This window comes from Sebastes umbrosus, chromosome 5 (assembly GCF_015220745.1).
Source record: "Sebastes umbrosus isolate fSebUmb1 chromosome 5, fSebUmb1.pri, whole genome shotgun sequence".
Taxonomy (NCBI): domain Eukaryota; kingdom Metazoa; phylum Chordata; class Actinopteri; order Perciformes; family Sebastidae; genus Sebastes; species Sebastes umbrosus.
In genome coordinates this window covers 101,555-115,888 of record NC_051273.1, presented here as the reverse complement: position 1 = coordinate 115,888, position 14,334 = coordinate 101,555, and the positions used below count along the sequence as shown (strand labels likewise).

Genomic DNA, 14,334 nt, shown 5'->3' with positions numbered 1-14,334 from the left:
GAAAACGTGACGTCGCATCCAGCTGTTCTATAGAAAACATGGCGTCACATCCAGCTGTTCTATAGAAAACATGGCGTCACATCCAGCTGTTCTCTAGAAAACGTGACGTCGCATCCAGCTGTTCTCTAGAAAACGTGACGTCGCATCCAGCTGTTCTCTAGAAAACGTGACGTCGCATCCAGCTGTTCTCTAGAAAACGTGACGTCACATCCAGCTGTTCTATAGAAAACGTGACGTCACATCCAGCTGTTCTATAGAAAACATGACGTCACATCCAGCTGTTCTATAGAAAACGTCACGTCACATCCAGCTGTTCTATAGAAAACGTGACGTCACATCCAGCTGTTCTCTAAAAAACGTGACGTCACATCCAGCTGTTCTATAGAAAACGTGACGTCACATCCAGCTGTTCTATAGAAAACATGACGTCACATCCAGCTGTTCTCTAGAAAACGTGATGTCACATCCAGCTGTTCTATAGAAAACATGACGTCACATCCAGCTGTTCTCTAGAAAACGTGACCTCACAACCAGCTGATCTCTAAAAAACGTGACGTCGCATCCAGCTGTTCTCTAGAAAACGTGACGTCGCATCCAGCTGTTCTATAGAAAACATGGCGTCACATCCAGCTGTTCTATAGAAAACATGGCGTCACATCCAGCTGTTCTCTAGAAAACGTGACGTCGCATCCAGCTGTTCTATAGAAAACGTGACGTCGCATCCAGCTGTTCTATAGAAAACATGACGTCACATCCAGCTGTTCTCTAGAAAACGTGACGTCGCATCCAGCTGTTCTATAGAAAACATGACGTTGCATCCAGCTGTTCTATAGAAAACATGACGTCACATCCAGCTGTTCTCTAGAAAACGTGACCTCACAACCAGCTGATCTCTAAAAAACGTGACGTCGCATCCAGCTGTTCTCTAGAAAACGTGACGTCGCATCCAGCTGTTCTATAGAAAACATGCCGTCACATCCAGCTGTTCTATAGAAAACATGGCGTCTCATCCAGCTGTTCTCTAGAAAACGTGACGTCGCATCCAGCTGTTCTCTAGAAAACGTGACGTCGCATCCAGCTGTTCTCTAGAAAACGTGACGTCGCATCCAGCTGTTCTCTAGAAAACGTGACGTCACATCCAGCTGTTCTATAGAAAACGTGACGTCACATCCAGCTGTTCTATAGAAAACATGACGTCACATCCAGCTGTTCTATAGAAAACGTCACGTCACATCCAGCTGTTCTATAGAAAACGTGACGTCACATCCAGCTGTTCTCTAAAAAACGTGACGTCACATCCAGCTGTTCTCTAGAAAACGTGACGTCACATCCAGCTGTTCTATAGAAAACATGACGTCACATCCAGCTGTTCTCTAGAAAACGTGATGTCACATCCAGCTGTTCTATAGAAAACATGACGTCACATCCAGCTGTTCTCTAGAAAACGTGACCTCACAACCAGCTGATCTCTAAAAAACGTGACGTCGCATCCAGCTGTTCTCTAGAAAACGTGACGTCGCATCCAGCTGTTCTATAGAAAACATGGCGTCACATCCAGCTGTTCTATAGAAAACATGGCGTCACATCCAGCTGTTCTCTAGAAAACGTGACGTCGCATCCAGCTGTTCTATAGAAAACGTGACGTCGCATCCAGCTGTTCTATAGAAAACATGACGTCACATCCAGCTGTTCTCTAGAAAACGTGACGTCGCATCCAGCTGTTCTATAGAAAACGTGACGTCGCATCCAGCTGTTCTATAGAAAACGTGACGTCGCATCCAGCTGTTCTCTAGAAAACGTGACGTCACATCCAGCTGTTCTCTAGAAAACGTGACGTCACTGTGATCAGTCCGGTAATAACTGATAGAAGTGGGGTTGTGTGTTTACTTCGTGTTCTGAGAGGTCCTTTAAAGAGTTTTTAATCGTATTTCCTATATGTGGAGATGAATCTGTTTGTTATAATAACAGTTGGTCTCTAGGTTTATTACTGAGGATCTCAGAGGATCCATCACAGCTTTTTAAAAATCAGTTGAAGTACAAATGAAGCTGCTGGCGTCACTTCCTGTCTGAGGGAGCGGAGGATGTTCTCCCCGCTGACCTCGGAGGTCGGCCTGCTGGTTGTCTCGTTATCAGACGGTAAATATCACCGTCACTCTGACGTCAGAGCTGCTCGCTCTTAAACTCCTTCATGTCTGAGATCTCAGTATTCAGAGGACAGTCTGAGGAGATCAGCGTCCATCAGAGTCCGAGTCCTTCGGCGTCCCTCGGTGTGCCTCAGAGTCCTGCCCGGTCAGCTTCCCTCAACGTCCCTTGGCGTCCCTCAGCGTCCCGCTCGGTTCGAGTCCATCAGCGTCCATCAGCGTCTCTTGGCGTGCCTCAGAGTCCCTCAGCCTCCCTCAGCGTCTCTTCCCTTGACGTCCCGCCCAGTCCAAGTCCATCGGCGCCATGGTCAGCGGCAGGATGCTGCTCCTCAGCGCCTCCTGCTGGCTGCTGGTGGTTTTGGGGAGCAGTGAGGAGCTGATAGAGGAGAGATCACCTGAAGACGACGCCATCAAGACACGAGAGGTGGAAGAACTGGTGAGTCCAGACACATTTAGTCATTCATTTATTTATTTATTCATCTTTCATTTATTCATTCATTTATTCATCTATTTATTTATTCATTTAGTTATTTATTTATCTATCTATTTATTTTATTTATTTTATTTATTTATCCATTTATTCATTCATTTATTCATTTAGTTATTTATCTATTTATTTATTTATCTATCTATTTATTTATTTATCTGTTTATTTATTAATTTATTTATTTATCTATTCATTTATGTATCTATTTATTTATCCATTTATTTATCTACTTATTTATTTATCTGTTTATTTATTAATTTATTTATTTATCTATTCATTTATTTATCTATTTATTCAATTATTTATTCATTTCTAAGAATAAATGATCTGAAATGTGACGTCAGCCTGAGAACTGGATAAAGATTACAGCAATATTCAATAATAAACTATATAGGTTTATATATTCAGTAGAATCAGATCCTTTACTTTACTACTAGTAATACTTTAAGTCTAAGTATTATCAGCGATCATGATGTATCCAATGTAAAAGTCCTAATGCTGAAATATGATCAGTGTTTTACTTCTGTATATTGGATTATTATTACTGATGTATTCATAAAACAACATGTATGTAATTAACATTTTACTGAGTAGTTTAATATCTTTAACGTACAGAGCATATAATGAATTTATAACACGGCTAAACATGCTGAAGATTTACTGCTGACAGCTTTAATCTCATAATGATGAAATGACTTTAAATGTTTAAATTCTTTTCTCTTCAGGTTCTCGTAGATTGTGACATTTAAACAGTTGATAATAATAATCATCTCCAGTGAAACCAGCCGTTAGTTGCTGTTCCTGTTTGTGTTAGTTTCACTAAAGACACTAAAGAGTTTCCATTTGACAAGAAGCTCCTGTAAATATCCAGAGAGGTCTCACTCTGTTCAAACTCTCAGGACTTTATCTTAAACTGGAGAGATGTGTGAAGTGAAGCAGCAGACTGTTGGATATCTATATCTGTAGATATAGATATCTATATAGGTATCTATATATAGATATCTATATCTGATGGAGGAACATGAAGAACACGTTGAGTTGACGTCTGTCTTCTCTCCTCAGATTGAAGCTCTTCAGGAAGTTCTGGAGAAGTTAAAGAACAAACAGCTGCCGTCGTCAGAGAAGAAACTCGGCTGGCTTCCTGCTGTAAGAACGCTCGTTAATATTCTCCTCATTAATATTCTCCTCATTAATATTCTACTCATCAATATTCTAACGAATCCATAATTAAATTATTTCTATAATCAAATTTTATCAATTTCGTCTGCTTTTCAAAATAAGGTGTTAAAAAAGGGAACTGTATTTACAAAATACATCTATGGAAATCAGATTGATGGATTGTATTCACCAGAAGTATAAAACATTACATTACTTATAAATTAAAAAGAAAACACCACTAATCTGTGGAGGAAATTATATAATATTTATTATGAATAATTCCTGATATATTAGACTTCAGGACGTCTCTGACTACATACATGCTGAAAATCAAACATTTTACTGGATTCATTTAGAGATTTTACAAAGTAAAAGTCTCTAGAAGTGTCTGATTCAACTTGTTCTCTTCATGGTCTAGAGGTAATGAAGTTAACAACAATCACAATAAATCAGAATATTGAATCGTCACCCAGGTATGGTGATAGTAAGGTGAGTCAGGAGATACTGTAGGTGAATCGTCCTGCTCTAGTAAATAATCAGTTGTATTAAATGTTTCTAGGCGTCTCCGGATTCCTTTATTTTTATTGAAGTGACGATTTAAGTTGTTCATCAGCTTTAAAATCTCCTGTTGAGACTGAAAAAGATAAAACTCCTTTATAATATTTTATATTTTTAGTGTCCATGAAGTGCAGCTCGTGTGAATGTAACGGAGTATTCTGCTGCTGCTACATGTTTTATTGTTTTATTGTGTATAATTAATGTAAAGCATTAACTGTGTGTGTGTGTGTGTGTGTGTGTGTGTGTGTGTGTGTGTGTGTGTGTCTGTGTCAGTGTGATGCAGGCGAGCAGTGTGCGGTGCGTAAAGGTTCGAGGATCGGGAAGTTGTGTGGATGTCCCGGAGGAACCGTCTGTGACTTCACCGTCCTCAAATGTCTGTAACAACTTCCTGTTGTTCTCTACTACAAAATAAAGGCGGCTTTTTCAAAGCTCCACTCCTCTCTGTGGTTGTTTGTTTTTGTTTCTCTGAATCTGCAGTTCAACATCCTGCTGGTTGGATGTTGTGGTGCCTCTTAAATCTAGTTGATTGTATTATATAATATATATACTGTATGTTGCTGCTGTATATTCCTTTACATCCCACACAGCTTCAGTGTACGACTCCAGTAAAGGAGCAGCTCAGGTGATTTAACAATCTGCTTCTAATCAGAGAAACATCATTTTATTTTTATTTCTTTAGACGTGATCCTAAAAACTGTTAAATGTTCTGAAAGTGGAACTTTGACGCGAGCAGCCGACTGAAAATAAAGATTTTGTGTTGAAACCACTGAAATATATCAAAGATAGAATCCTTTTTTTATTTTATGGCTCCATATTTTTAAATAAGTTACTGAATGTCCAAGTGTCTTGAAAAAAAAAATGAAATATGGAACTAATCATGATTGTTAATTTACACACATCAACTTAAATAATTCCAACGAATGCTGACAGCTGAAATAATTGCAAAGCGTTGTTGAAAATACAGAAATCTTAAAGCACAAATGCAGACTAGACGTCTAGAAGGTAGAATAAACCTTTAAAACTATTATACGTTAGACAGAAAGTAGTGTTTAGGAAGAATGTCTGAAACAAAAGATCTGAAAAATGTCCGAAAAAAAAGATCTGAAAAATGCCGGACAGAAAAGTCTGAAAAAAAAGATCTAAAAAAAGTCTAAAAAATGTTGGACAAAAAAGTCTGAAAAAAATGATCTGAAAAATGTCGGACGAAAAAAGTCTGAAAAAAAAGATCTAAATAAAATCCATCCATCCATCCATCTTCAACCGCTTATCCGGGATCGGGTCGCGGGGGCAACAGCTCCAGCAGGGGACCCCAAACTTCCCTTTCCCGGGCCACATTAACCAGCTCTGACTGGGGGATCCCGAGGCGTTCCCAGGCCAGAGTAGAGATATAATCTCTCCACCTAGTCCTGGGTCTTCCTCGTGGTCTCCTCCCAGCTGGTCGTGCCTGGAACACCTCCCAAGGGAGGCGCCCAGGAGGCATCCGTGCTAGATGCCCGAACCACCTCAACTGGCTCTTTTCGACGCAAAGGAGCAGCGGCTCTACTCCGAGTCCCTCACGGATGACTGAGCTTCTTACCCTATCTCTAAGGGAGACGCCAGCCACCCTCCTGAGGAAACCCATTTCGGCCGCTTGCACCCGCGACCTCGTTCTTTCGGTCATGACCCAACCCTCATGACCATAGGTGAGAGTAGGAACGAAGATTGAACGGTAGATCGAGAGCTTTGCCTTCCAGCTCAGCTCTCTTTTCGTCACAACGGTGCGGTAAAGCGAATGCAATACCGCCCCCGCTGCTCCGATTCTCCGACCAATCTCACGTTCCATCGTCCCCTCACTCGCGAACAAGACCCCGAGATACTTAAACTCCTTCACTTGGGGTAAGGACTCATTCCCTACCCGGAGTAGGCAATCCACCGGTTTCCTGCTGAGAACCATCTAAATAAAATGTCTGAAAAAAATGTCCGAAACAAAAGATCTGAAAAATGTCTGAAAAAAACGATCTGAAAAATGTCGGACAAAAAAGTCTGAAGAAAAAGTCTGAAATAAAAGATCAAAAAAATGTCAGACAAAAATGTCCGAAAAAAATCTGAAAAAAAAATCTGAAAAATGTCTGAAAAATGTCGGATAAAAAAGTGAAAAAATATTATAAAATGAACATTTATTTTGAAAAATCAGGTCCATCCCTTAGTTTCCTGTTAATATACTGTGAGAGTTGAGGGCTTTTATTTTGTAAAGCAAGCCTCATTCAGAGCTTCCTGTAAGGAATGTCCTTTAAGAGAGTTGAGTCCAACCACCGTGTGAAGAAATAGAAGTTTATTAAAGACCTGGAGAACAACGCCGGCGTTCACACCATTAGATGTGAATAAAAATATGGAAGTTGTTTACAGGCAAGAACACAGCGTGTCAAATAATAAATAATAGAGTTCATATTTATTTGGCTTTAAATGGAACACGTTTTCTTTATAATTCGTACAAAAGGTTCGTTCTGCAAAACTTAAAACTGAATAAACTGAAGTTATGAGTAAATTATTCACAATAAAATAAAGTGGAATGAAATATTACTGAGTTATAATTAAAGAGCAACTTAGAAGATGATTCTGGTTTATTTCAATCGGATGTGTTTTACATAAACGTGCAGCTGATTTATTCTTATTCCAGCTGTTTCTATGTTGAATGTCTCCTTTGTGTGTTATTCGTCTTCTCACATGTTGGACCTTGTTGGTAATAATCTGGATCATCAGATATAGAAACACAAACAGCAGTTCAACCTGCAGCCTCACTAACACACAAACAAACAAAGCGGTGATGTGCACGTTGCCCCGGTGAGTCAACAGCTTCTCTCTCTGTGGGTGTGTTTACTTTAACTCAGCGTGTTTGAGATGATTCAGGTTTAACTCCGTCTGACGCTGACCTGGTTTCACCTCTCAGATCTACTTCCTGTTTCTCTGCGTCCTCGCTGAAACATGCAACGAACAACAAACCCAGAAGATCTCACACTTCAATGTTTTTAAACACGTCTAATAGTTATTTAGTGATGTTGCCTGAACCTGAGCGTTGGTGAGACCTTCATAAATGAAGTTTGATCTCCACCACGTCCCTCCAGAGGAGGATATTACTGATCCAGACATCTCTACATATCTGACTGAGTGTTGTCTGTTAATAACCAACGGTTTGATCTACAGGCTGAGATTTAGTCTGATGCTGCTAGAACGTTAATGTGTGACTGAATTACTCAAGCTCAAGTCTATAGCCTGGAGAAGTTTGGAGACACGTTTGAACTTCTGTTTCCTCTGTTACGTCTCTGAGGGACACGGGGTTGGTTCCCCTAAAGGGGGCGTGGTCATGGCGTATTGGCGGTCTGATGTTTGCAGGTTATAAATAGGATCCTGGAGTCAACACGAAGCTGAGAGATTAAAAAATACACCAAAATAAAAACAACGAGACGTCTTTAATCCACAACCGGAGTCTTCATCCTCCAGCGGCGGCTAACGGAAACTACATCTTCTAAATCTTCTTCTTTGTATTCTTGGCGTTCAGAAACTAGCTGCCGCTCGTCGTCAGGAGTTAGAGGCTGCTTCTGTTTGATGCCCAACTAAAGAGTGGCCACTAAGTAATGTACAAAAGAGCATAAATCATATTTTATCTGCTGATACCAGAGGAAATATGAAATTGATGGTTTATGAATGGAGTTTGGTGTGAGGGGTTCATTTCAGTCACATTTAAAGGAAAACACGCCAAATAAACCAGAAGCATCCTTTAACAGGGCAGAAATGAAAGTGATATGGATACGGAGAAGTCCTCCGAGCAGCTTCATCAGCTGGTCTGGAGGCAGTCTGCAGTAGTTAAAGCACTCAGAATGAAAAAACTAATAATAATAATAACAATAATAATAAAAACAGAGGGTGATTATCAAAATGATCTACTGATCCGTCTCGCCTGCTTCTACTCCATCATCCAATACCACCTTAAAAAAATAATGATTATCCTGCTCCTCGAGCAGCTTTGGCATCGATCTCCAACAACCGTTTGGTCCGTTTCTTCTTCCTCCTGCAGCATCATTGATCAGTCCTCTCTCTCTCTCTGATCCATAATCAATATCAGCTGACCGTAAACACTCCACTCCTCTGATCCATCAGGACTCATCTGAACAGACACACAGATAACACACCGATCAGATCAATCAGCAGATCAATACTCACAGCAGTTACTATACAGTGTGTTACCAAAGGTCAGCTGACTGTGGATCAGTCACATCTCTGCTGATCAATCAGTTTATAGATTGATCTCCTGGTCTGATCAGCTGGGATGTTTGATGTTGTTGATGACTGGTTCAAGTTAAAACTGATGAATATCAGTCATGTTATTCTCTGTCTGACTTTTATTTGGGGATAATCAGTTTGGGAACTACAGTTCCCATAATGCTTTGGGGGATGAAACAGGAAGTGTAAGGTGTGCTGACTGATGATGATCAGCTGTCTCAGTGTAGCCAACAAAGAGTTTAGAAGCAAAGAGACGAAACTCTGGTGTTTTTTTTTTTACAACAGCTGCCATTTTGGACTGAAAGGCTTATTGGTGTGAATGTTGAAGCTTCATGTTCTTCTACTGACTTTAATTTGATTTCTCGTCAGACCACTTTTTTTGCAACGCTACTCGTTCCACATTTTTCAACATAGAAACTCCATTCAAACATCAAAACGTGCAGCTCAATTAGGACATGATGGCTATTACTTTTCTCATTCATAACTTTCATATTTTCAGAATTATTAACCATAATTCATCAAAAAATTTCCATTGAAATGAATAGAAGAAATGTTGAGAATTTAAACATTTTCATCTCTTCACTGCTCGTTCATACTTTCACCTAGAAACTCCATTCAAACTGTAACATGTTCCACGTCTTCCGTAGATTCTGTCTATCATTCAACTTTCATTCATCCCATTTGTAGTTTTTGAAATATTTAACTTTGTTTGGAGCTTGGTAAAATTCCCCTTTTTGTATGTTAACAGGAAACGAGGGATTCACCTAGTTTTTCAAAATAAAAGCCCCAGAAGGTAACTTCTCTTAACAGGGAACTCAGAACTAACTATTTATAAGGCTTCAGCTGCTTTTCATGCAGTTACAACTTATATTTACTGATTCATAATCTTGCTATACAGTTTAATGTCAGCTATTCAAAAACAATCTTGTATACACTATTGGTATTATTCAACTTTTCAATGATATTCATACAAATTCATCCCATTAGCACTTTTCCAACTATTCCTACTACTTCATCATCTTCTCACAACATTTCATCCAGCATCACAGCGTAGCGTCAGCTCTTCAGCATCCAGCATTCACACCGCAATTTATTCACAAATTGCTTTTCTAGTTATATTTATAATATTCTATCGTTCAACACAGGACACTACAACAGAATAGCAATAATGTAGTTTTATTTTTATACGGCTCTGTTGTAGGAGGACGTTTTACTGGCGTCCGGTAGCTCTGCTGCTGGGAGCTGATGTTGACATGGAACCAACTATTGACTTTCACTTCTGATCAGTATACGTTCTGTGTGTGGTTAGTGAGCTGGTGGTGACATGCAGTATCAGTGTTGTTGTGTGTTGACCTCTGACCTGCGGAGGCTGCGAGCTTCGTACAGCGTGTCGTCCTCCTCGCTCTCCACCGCCTCCATCTCCACCGAGTCATCGTAGTTCGACAGCAGACCGTACTTCTTCTTATAGGCCGGCCTCTTCAGCCTGTCAACCAAGAAGACATCACCATCGTTGTCAGCTTAATGATGGTACATGGATCAATTGATTGATTGACTGATTGACTGATTGATTGATTGATTGATTGATTGATTGATTGATTGATTGATTAACGTCTGGTGGAGCAGACACATGCTGAACTCCAGATGGGCTCCTACTGCTTTATAAACCACCTGAATCAGAGTTTACAGCCTGAATGCAGCTGCTGATTAGAGACGACGTGTTAAATTGTGAGATTTCTAGATGGAGTTTGGTGTGGTATTGATTTTAGTGATAATGAATAAACTGGTAGAGGAGGATCAGCGGTATCAGATTCATGCAGAACTGAAGAGCTTTAGAACAACACGTCTCTCTGTGTACCATCGCTAAGAGGAGAGAAAGCATTCAATGGCTCGTTTTTTAGATGGAGTCTGGTGTGAGATCTGTCGTGTTTTGAAACTGAATGCATTGAGGATGGTTAGAGTGAGTAGGTGACTCTATTCAGATAATACCACACAAACCTTTTGATCGATTCATTCAGAAACTAAACCGGAGGATGAACGGAGGATGGTGAGATTAGTGAGTGAAGCAGATCAAAATAAATTCAGTTTGTTGGATGAGATACGAATTAAAGAGTGTCTCCTAAAACTTTACAAAAGGCCATAAATCATATTTTACAGCATATATACATCAGCTGATACCAGAAGAAACATTAAATCGGTAGGTTTATGAAGGAAGTTTGGCGTGATATCAATTAATCCATCATCATTTTTTGTATTAATCTAATAATTTATCAGATATATTGATATCCTTCTGTAGTGTTGAACCCCTTTAAACCAAGCTGTGTCTCAAATCCTGCTATTTCCCTGCATGAGCACAAACATTACACCAGACTCCCTTCATACATCTGGTGATTTAATGTTTCTTCTCTTCTCAGCTCTTCTGTTTTCTCTGTGTCATGTGATGAATGTGATTTTATAAAGCTGGAGGAGTTTCTCTTCAGTTCGGCTAATTTATCAGCTTCTTATAGTATATAGATAATTTATCAGTTTATTATAGTATATAGTTAATTTCTCAGTTTCTTATAGTATATAGCTAATTTATTAGTTTAATATTGTATATAGCTAATTTATTAGTTTAATATTGTATATAGCTAATTTATTAGTTTATTATAGTATATAGCTAATTTATCAGATATATTAATATCCTTCTGTAGTGTTGAACCCCTTTAAACCAAGCTGTGTCTCAAATCCTGCTATTTCCCTGCATGAGCACAAACATTACACCAGACTCCGTTCATAAAACTCGTGATTTAATGCTTCTTCCCTTAACAACACTTCTGTATTCTCTGTGTCATGTGATGAATGTGATTTTATAAATCTGGAGGAGCTTCTCTTCAGTTCGGCTTTCATCTGAGAATACTTTTAACCCGTTTGATGATAATAATTGTCACATTTAGGACTGTAGTTATTCCCTGAATCTCTGTTTATTTGACTGGAGTTTGGTGGGAGTTAGCAGTTTTGATGTATGAGATTAATGCCGAATTGAAGAGTGGCTCCTAAAATTGCACAAAAGAGCATAAATCATATTTTACAGCATATATACATCAGCTGATACTGGAGGAAACATTAAATCGCTGGCTTTATGAATGAAGTTTGGCGTGACGTCAATTAAACGTTACACCAGACTCCGTTCATAAATCTGGTGATTTAATGTTTCTTCTCTTCTCAACTCTTCTGTATTGTCTGTATCATGTGATGAATGTGATTCTATAAAGCTGGAGGAGCTTCTCTTCAGTTCGGCTTTCATCTCAGAACACTTTTAACCCGTTAGGTGATAGTAATAGTAGTATTCAGGACTGTGGTTGTGACTCACCGGACCGCTCTGATGAGGAAGTAGAGGACTCCCAGCATGGTGAAGCCGATCAGGACGTAGAGGGCCCGCTGGATCATCGAGCTGTCCGCCTGCATCCCGCGGAGGCCGGGGATCGAACCTCCGGCACCGGGCTGGGTGGAGTTCAGCCGGCTGGAGTTGGTCCCGGTGGGTCGGAGCCCGGTGGTTCCGATGGTGGTCACATCCCCCGCGGAACCGAGCAGCACACAGACCGGAACCAGAACCAGAACCGCCCAGAGAAGTCCAGAAGAACTCATCTCAACATCAAGAAACACTCAGAACCCACCAGGAGAACCAGCAGGAGGCTTCTTCTGTAGCTAGAACCGAGCTGGACCGGTTTCTCCTAGTTCTGGTCGTGTTTGTCCTGGTTTTGGACCGGTTTTGTCCTGGTTCTGGTCGTGTTAAACGGTGTTAAAGAGGAACTCTGTTGACATAAAACTAAAACTAGGAAGTTCACATCCACCTACTGCTGACGTCACACTGGTGCTGGGCTAGTTCTCCCTCAGCAACGACTCGCAGGACTTTCAGGTGATTCCAGCCAATCAGACAATGAAGCCACCTGCGAGTCAAAACACAGGGTTCAACATCTCACACTACTCCATAACAACAAGTCAACAGATTTATGGATGGAGTTTAGTGATAATAATAATATTAAGCTGAATATGAGTAATATTAGTAATAGTGATATTTATGGATGGAGTTTAGTGATAATAATAATATTAAGCTGAATATGAGTAATATTAGTAATAGTGATATTTATGGATGGAGTTTAGTGATAATAATAATATTAAGCTGAATATGAGTAATATTAGTAATAGTGATATTTATGGATGGAGTTTGGTATAAATAATATTTAAATTGTGATATTTATGGATGGAGTTTGGTGTAAATAATAATATTTAAATTGTTTATGAATTATATATATATATTTAAAAGTCAAAATAATCGGTAGAGCAGTATTTTGTCTGATAAATTCCTAATCAACTAATACTGGCAGATTAATTGACCTTAACTCCATTAACACATCAAGCCGTTAAATGCTTCCTCTCTAATGAGCAGATGTTAAAATGCTGTAAAATGTGATTTGTGTTTGTTTGTGAAGTTTTTGAAGACGCTCTTTAATTCAGCTGCGTCCTTTCAATAACAGATACAACTTTATTGATCCACATTCACTTGTTACAGACAGACAGACTGAGAGGTGAGAAAACAAGAAGAAGGATTTGATTGAAAGAAATACAACTAAATATTGATCTAGATATTGATATATGTCCTCAGCCGGATCAATCAGCAGCCTTCAGTCACATCTGACCTTTAGGCTCTTCTCATGTGACTCCACCTGTATACTGGAGGTGGTAAAGGTCAAAGGTCACCAGCATGCTGACTGCATGACCTGTTTCCCTCTGATTTCACATTCCTCTATTTAATGTGTAACAACATCACAGAAACAGGCTTCAGTTAAAGAAGTTTTATTAAATGTAAAAGTATAAATCTCGGATCTATTTATTTACATGAAAATATAGGACATTAAATACACCTTTATAAAATAAAGAAATCAAAAATACTCTTGTGTTTTACAGTGAACCTTCTAAAATGTCAGCTGAATGATAGAACTGTTCATATTTAACATTTCCTGATTCCCATGTCTCGTCCACATGTTTTTTAAAATCAGATAATCTCCTGGAGTTAATGACAAACATATTTAAATAGTTAATATTAATAATGCATCATCTCTTCTGAATATCACATCGTTTAGTGAGATTTAAGGTTTTATTTACATCTTCAACCATATATATTTATTCACATATTTAATGACTGAAATATATTTTATTTAAGGAACCAAAAAAAATGTTTTGTCTCATAAATGCTGCTTTTTGCCGCCTCAACTTTAAGAGGAAAAAAATAATTATTATCTCTGGATTTCTTGTTTGTTCCTTGTTTTTAGTCTGAAGGGAGTTTACAGTTAAAACGTTCACATGGGGGGGATTTATGAGCTAAATACAGCATGACACTAATTGTAGGTCAATAAAATAATAAATGTATAATAAATAAATAGATAAATCAATAAATAATAGATAGATAGTTAAATAAATAAATAAAATAATAAATAAATAGATAGATAAATAGATAAATAAATAAAATAATAAATTAATTAATAAACAAATAATAGATCAAGAAAATTAAATAGTAAAATAAATAATAGATAAATAAATAAAATAATAAATAGATAGATAAATGAATAAATAAATAATAGATAAATAAATAAAATAATAGATAGATATTAAATAAATGATAGATAGATAGTTAAATAAATAAATAGGTAAATTAATAAATAAATAATAGGTAACAAAATTAGATAATAAAATAAA

At 38.4% G+C, this 14,334-nt stretch overlaps 2 protein-coding genes across 3 annotated transcripts; one reads left to right on the top strand and one right to left on the bottom strand.

Annotated features, from left to right (window-relative positions):
• The first annotated feature begins 1,310 nt into the window (after nucleotides 1-1,310).
• On the top strand, nucleotides 1,311-4,781 carry LOC119487814 (cocaine- and amphetamine-regulated transcript protein-like). Of its 2 annotated transcripts, none has more exons than XM_037768839.1 (3): nucleotides 1,311-2,577; nucleotides 3,691-3,774; nucleotides 4,628-4,776. In XM_037768839.1, exons 1-3 carry the CDS (start codon nucleotides 2,446-2,448, stop codon nucleotides 4,754-4,756), a joined length of 345 nt encoding a protein of 114 aa, XP_037624767.1. In that variant the 5' UTR covers nucleotides 1,311-2,445; the 3' UTR covers nucleotides 4,757-4,776. The 2 variants fall into 2 exon arrangements, with proteins under 2 accessions (XP_037624767.1, XP_037624768.1); XM_037768840.1 differs by having other exon boundaries at nucleotides 1,561-2,577; nucleotides 4,618-4,781.
• A 1,859-nt stretch (nucleotides 4,782-6,640) lies between these two features.
• fam174c (family with sequence similarity 174 member C) lies at nucleotides 6,641-12,418 on the bottom strand. Its single transcript, XM_037770535.1, has 3 exons — nucleotides 11,951-12,418; nucleotides 9,962-10,084; nucleotides 6,641-8,485 (listed from the first exon to the last, which is right to left on the bottom strand). The coding sequence occupies exons 1-3, from the start codon at nucleotides 12,223-12,225 to the stop codon at nucleotides 8,482-8,484; spliced, it is 402 nt and encodes a 133-aa protein (XP_037626463.1). The 5' UTR covers nucleotides 12,226-12,418; the 3' UTR covers nucleotides 6,641-8,481.
• Between the last annotated feature and the right edge of the window lie 1,916 nt (nucleotides 12,419-14,334).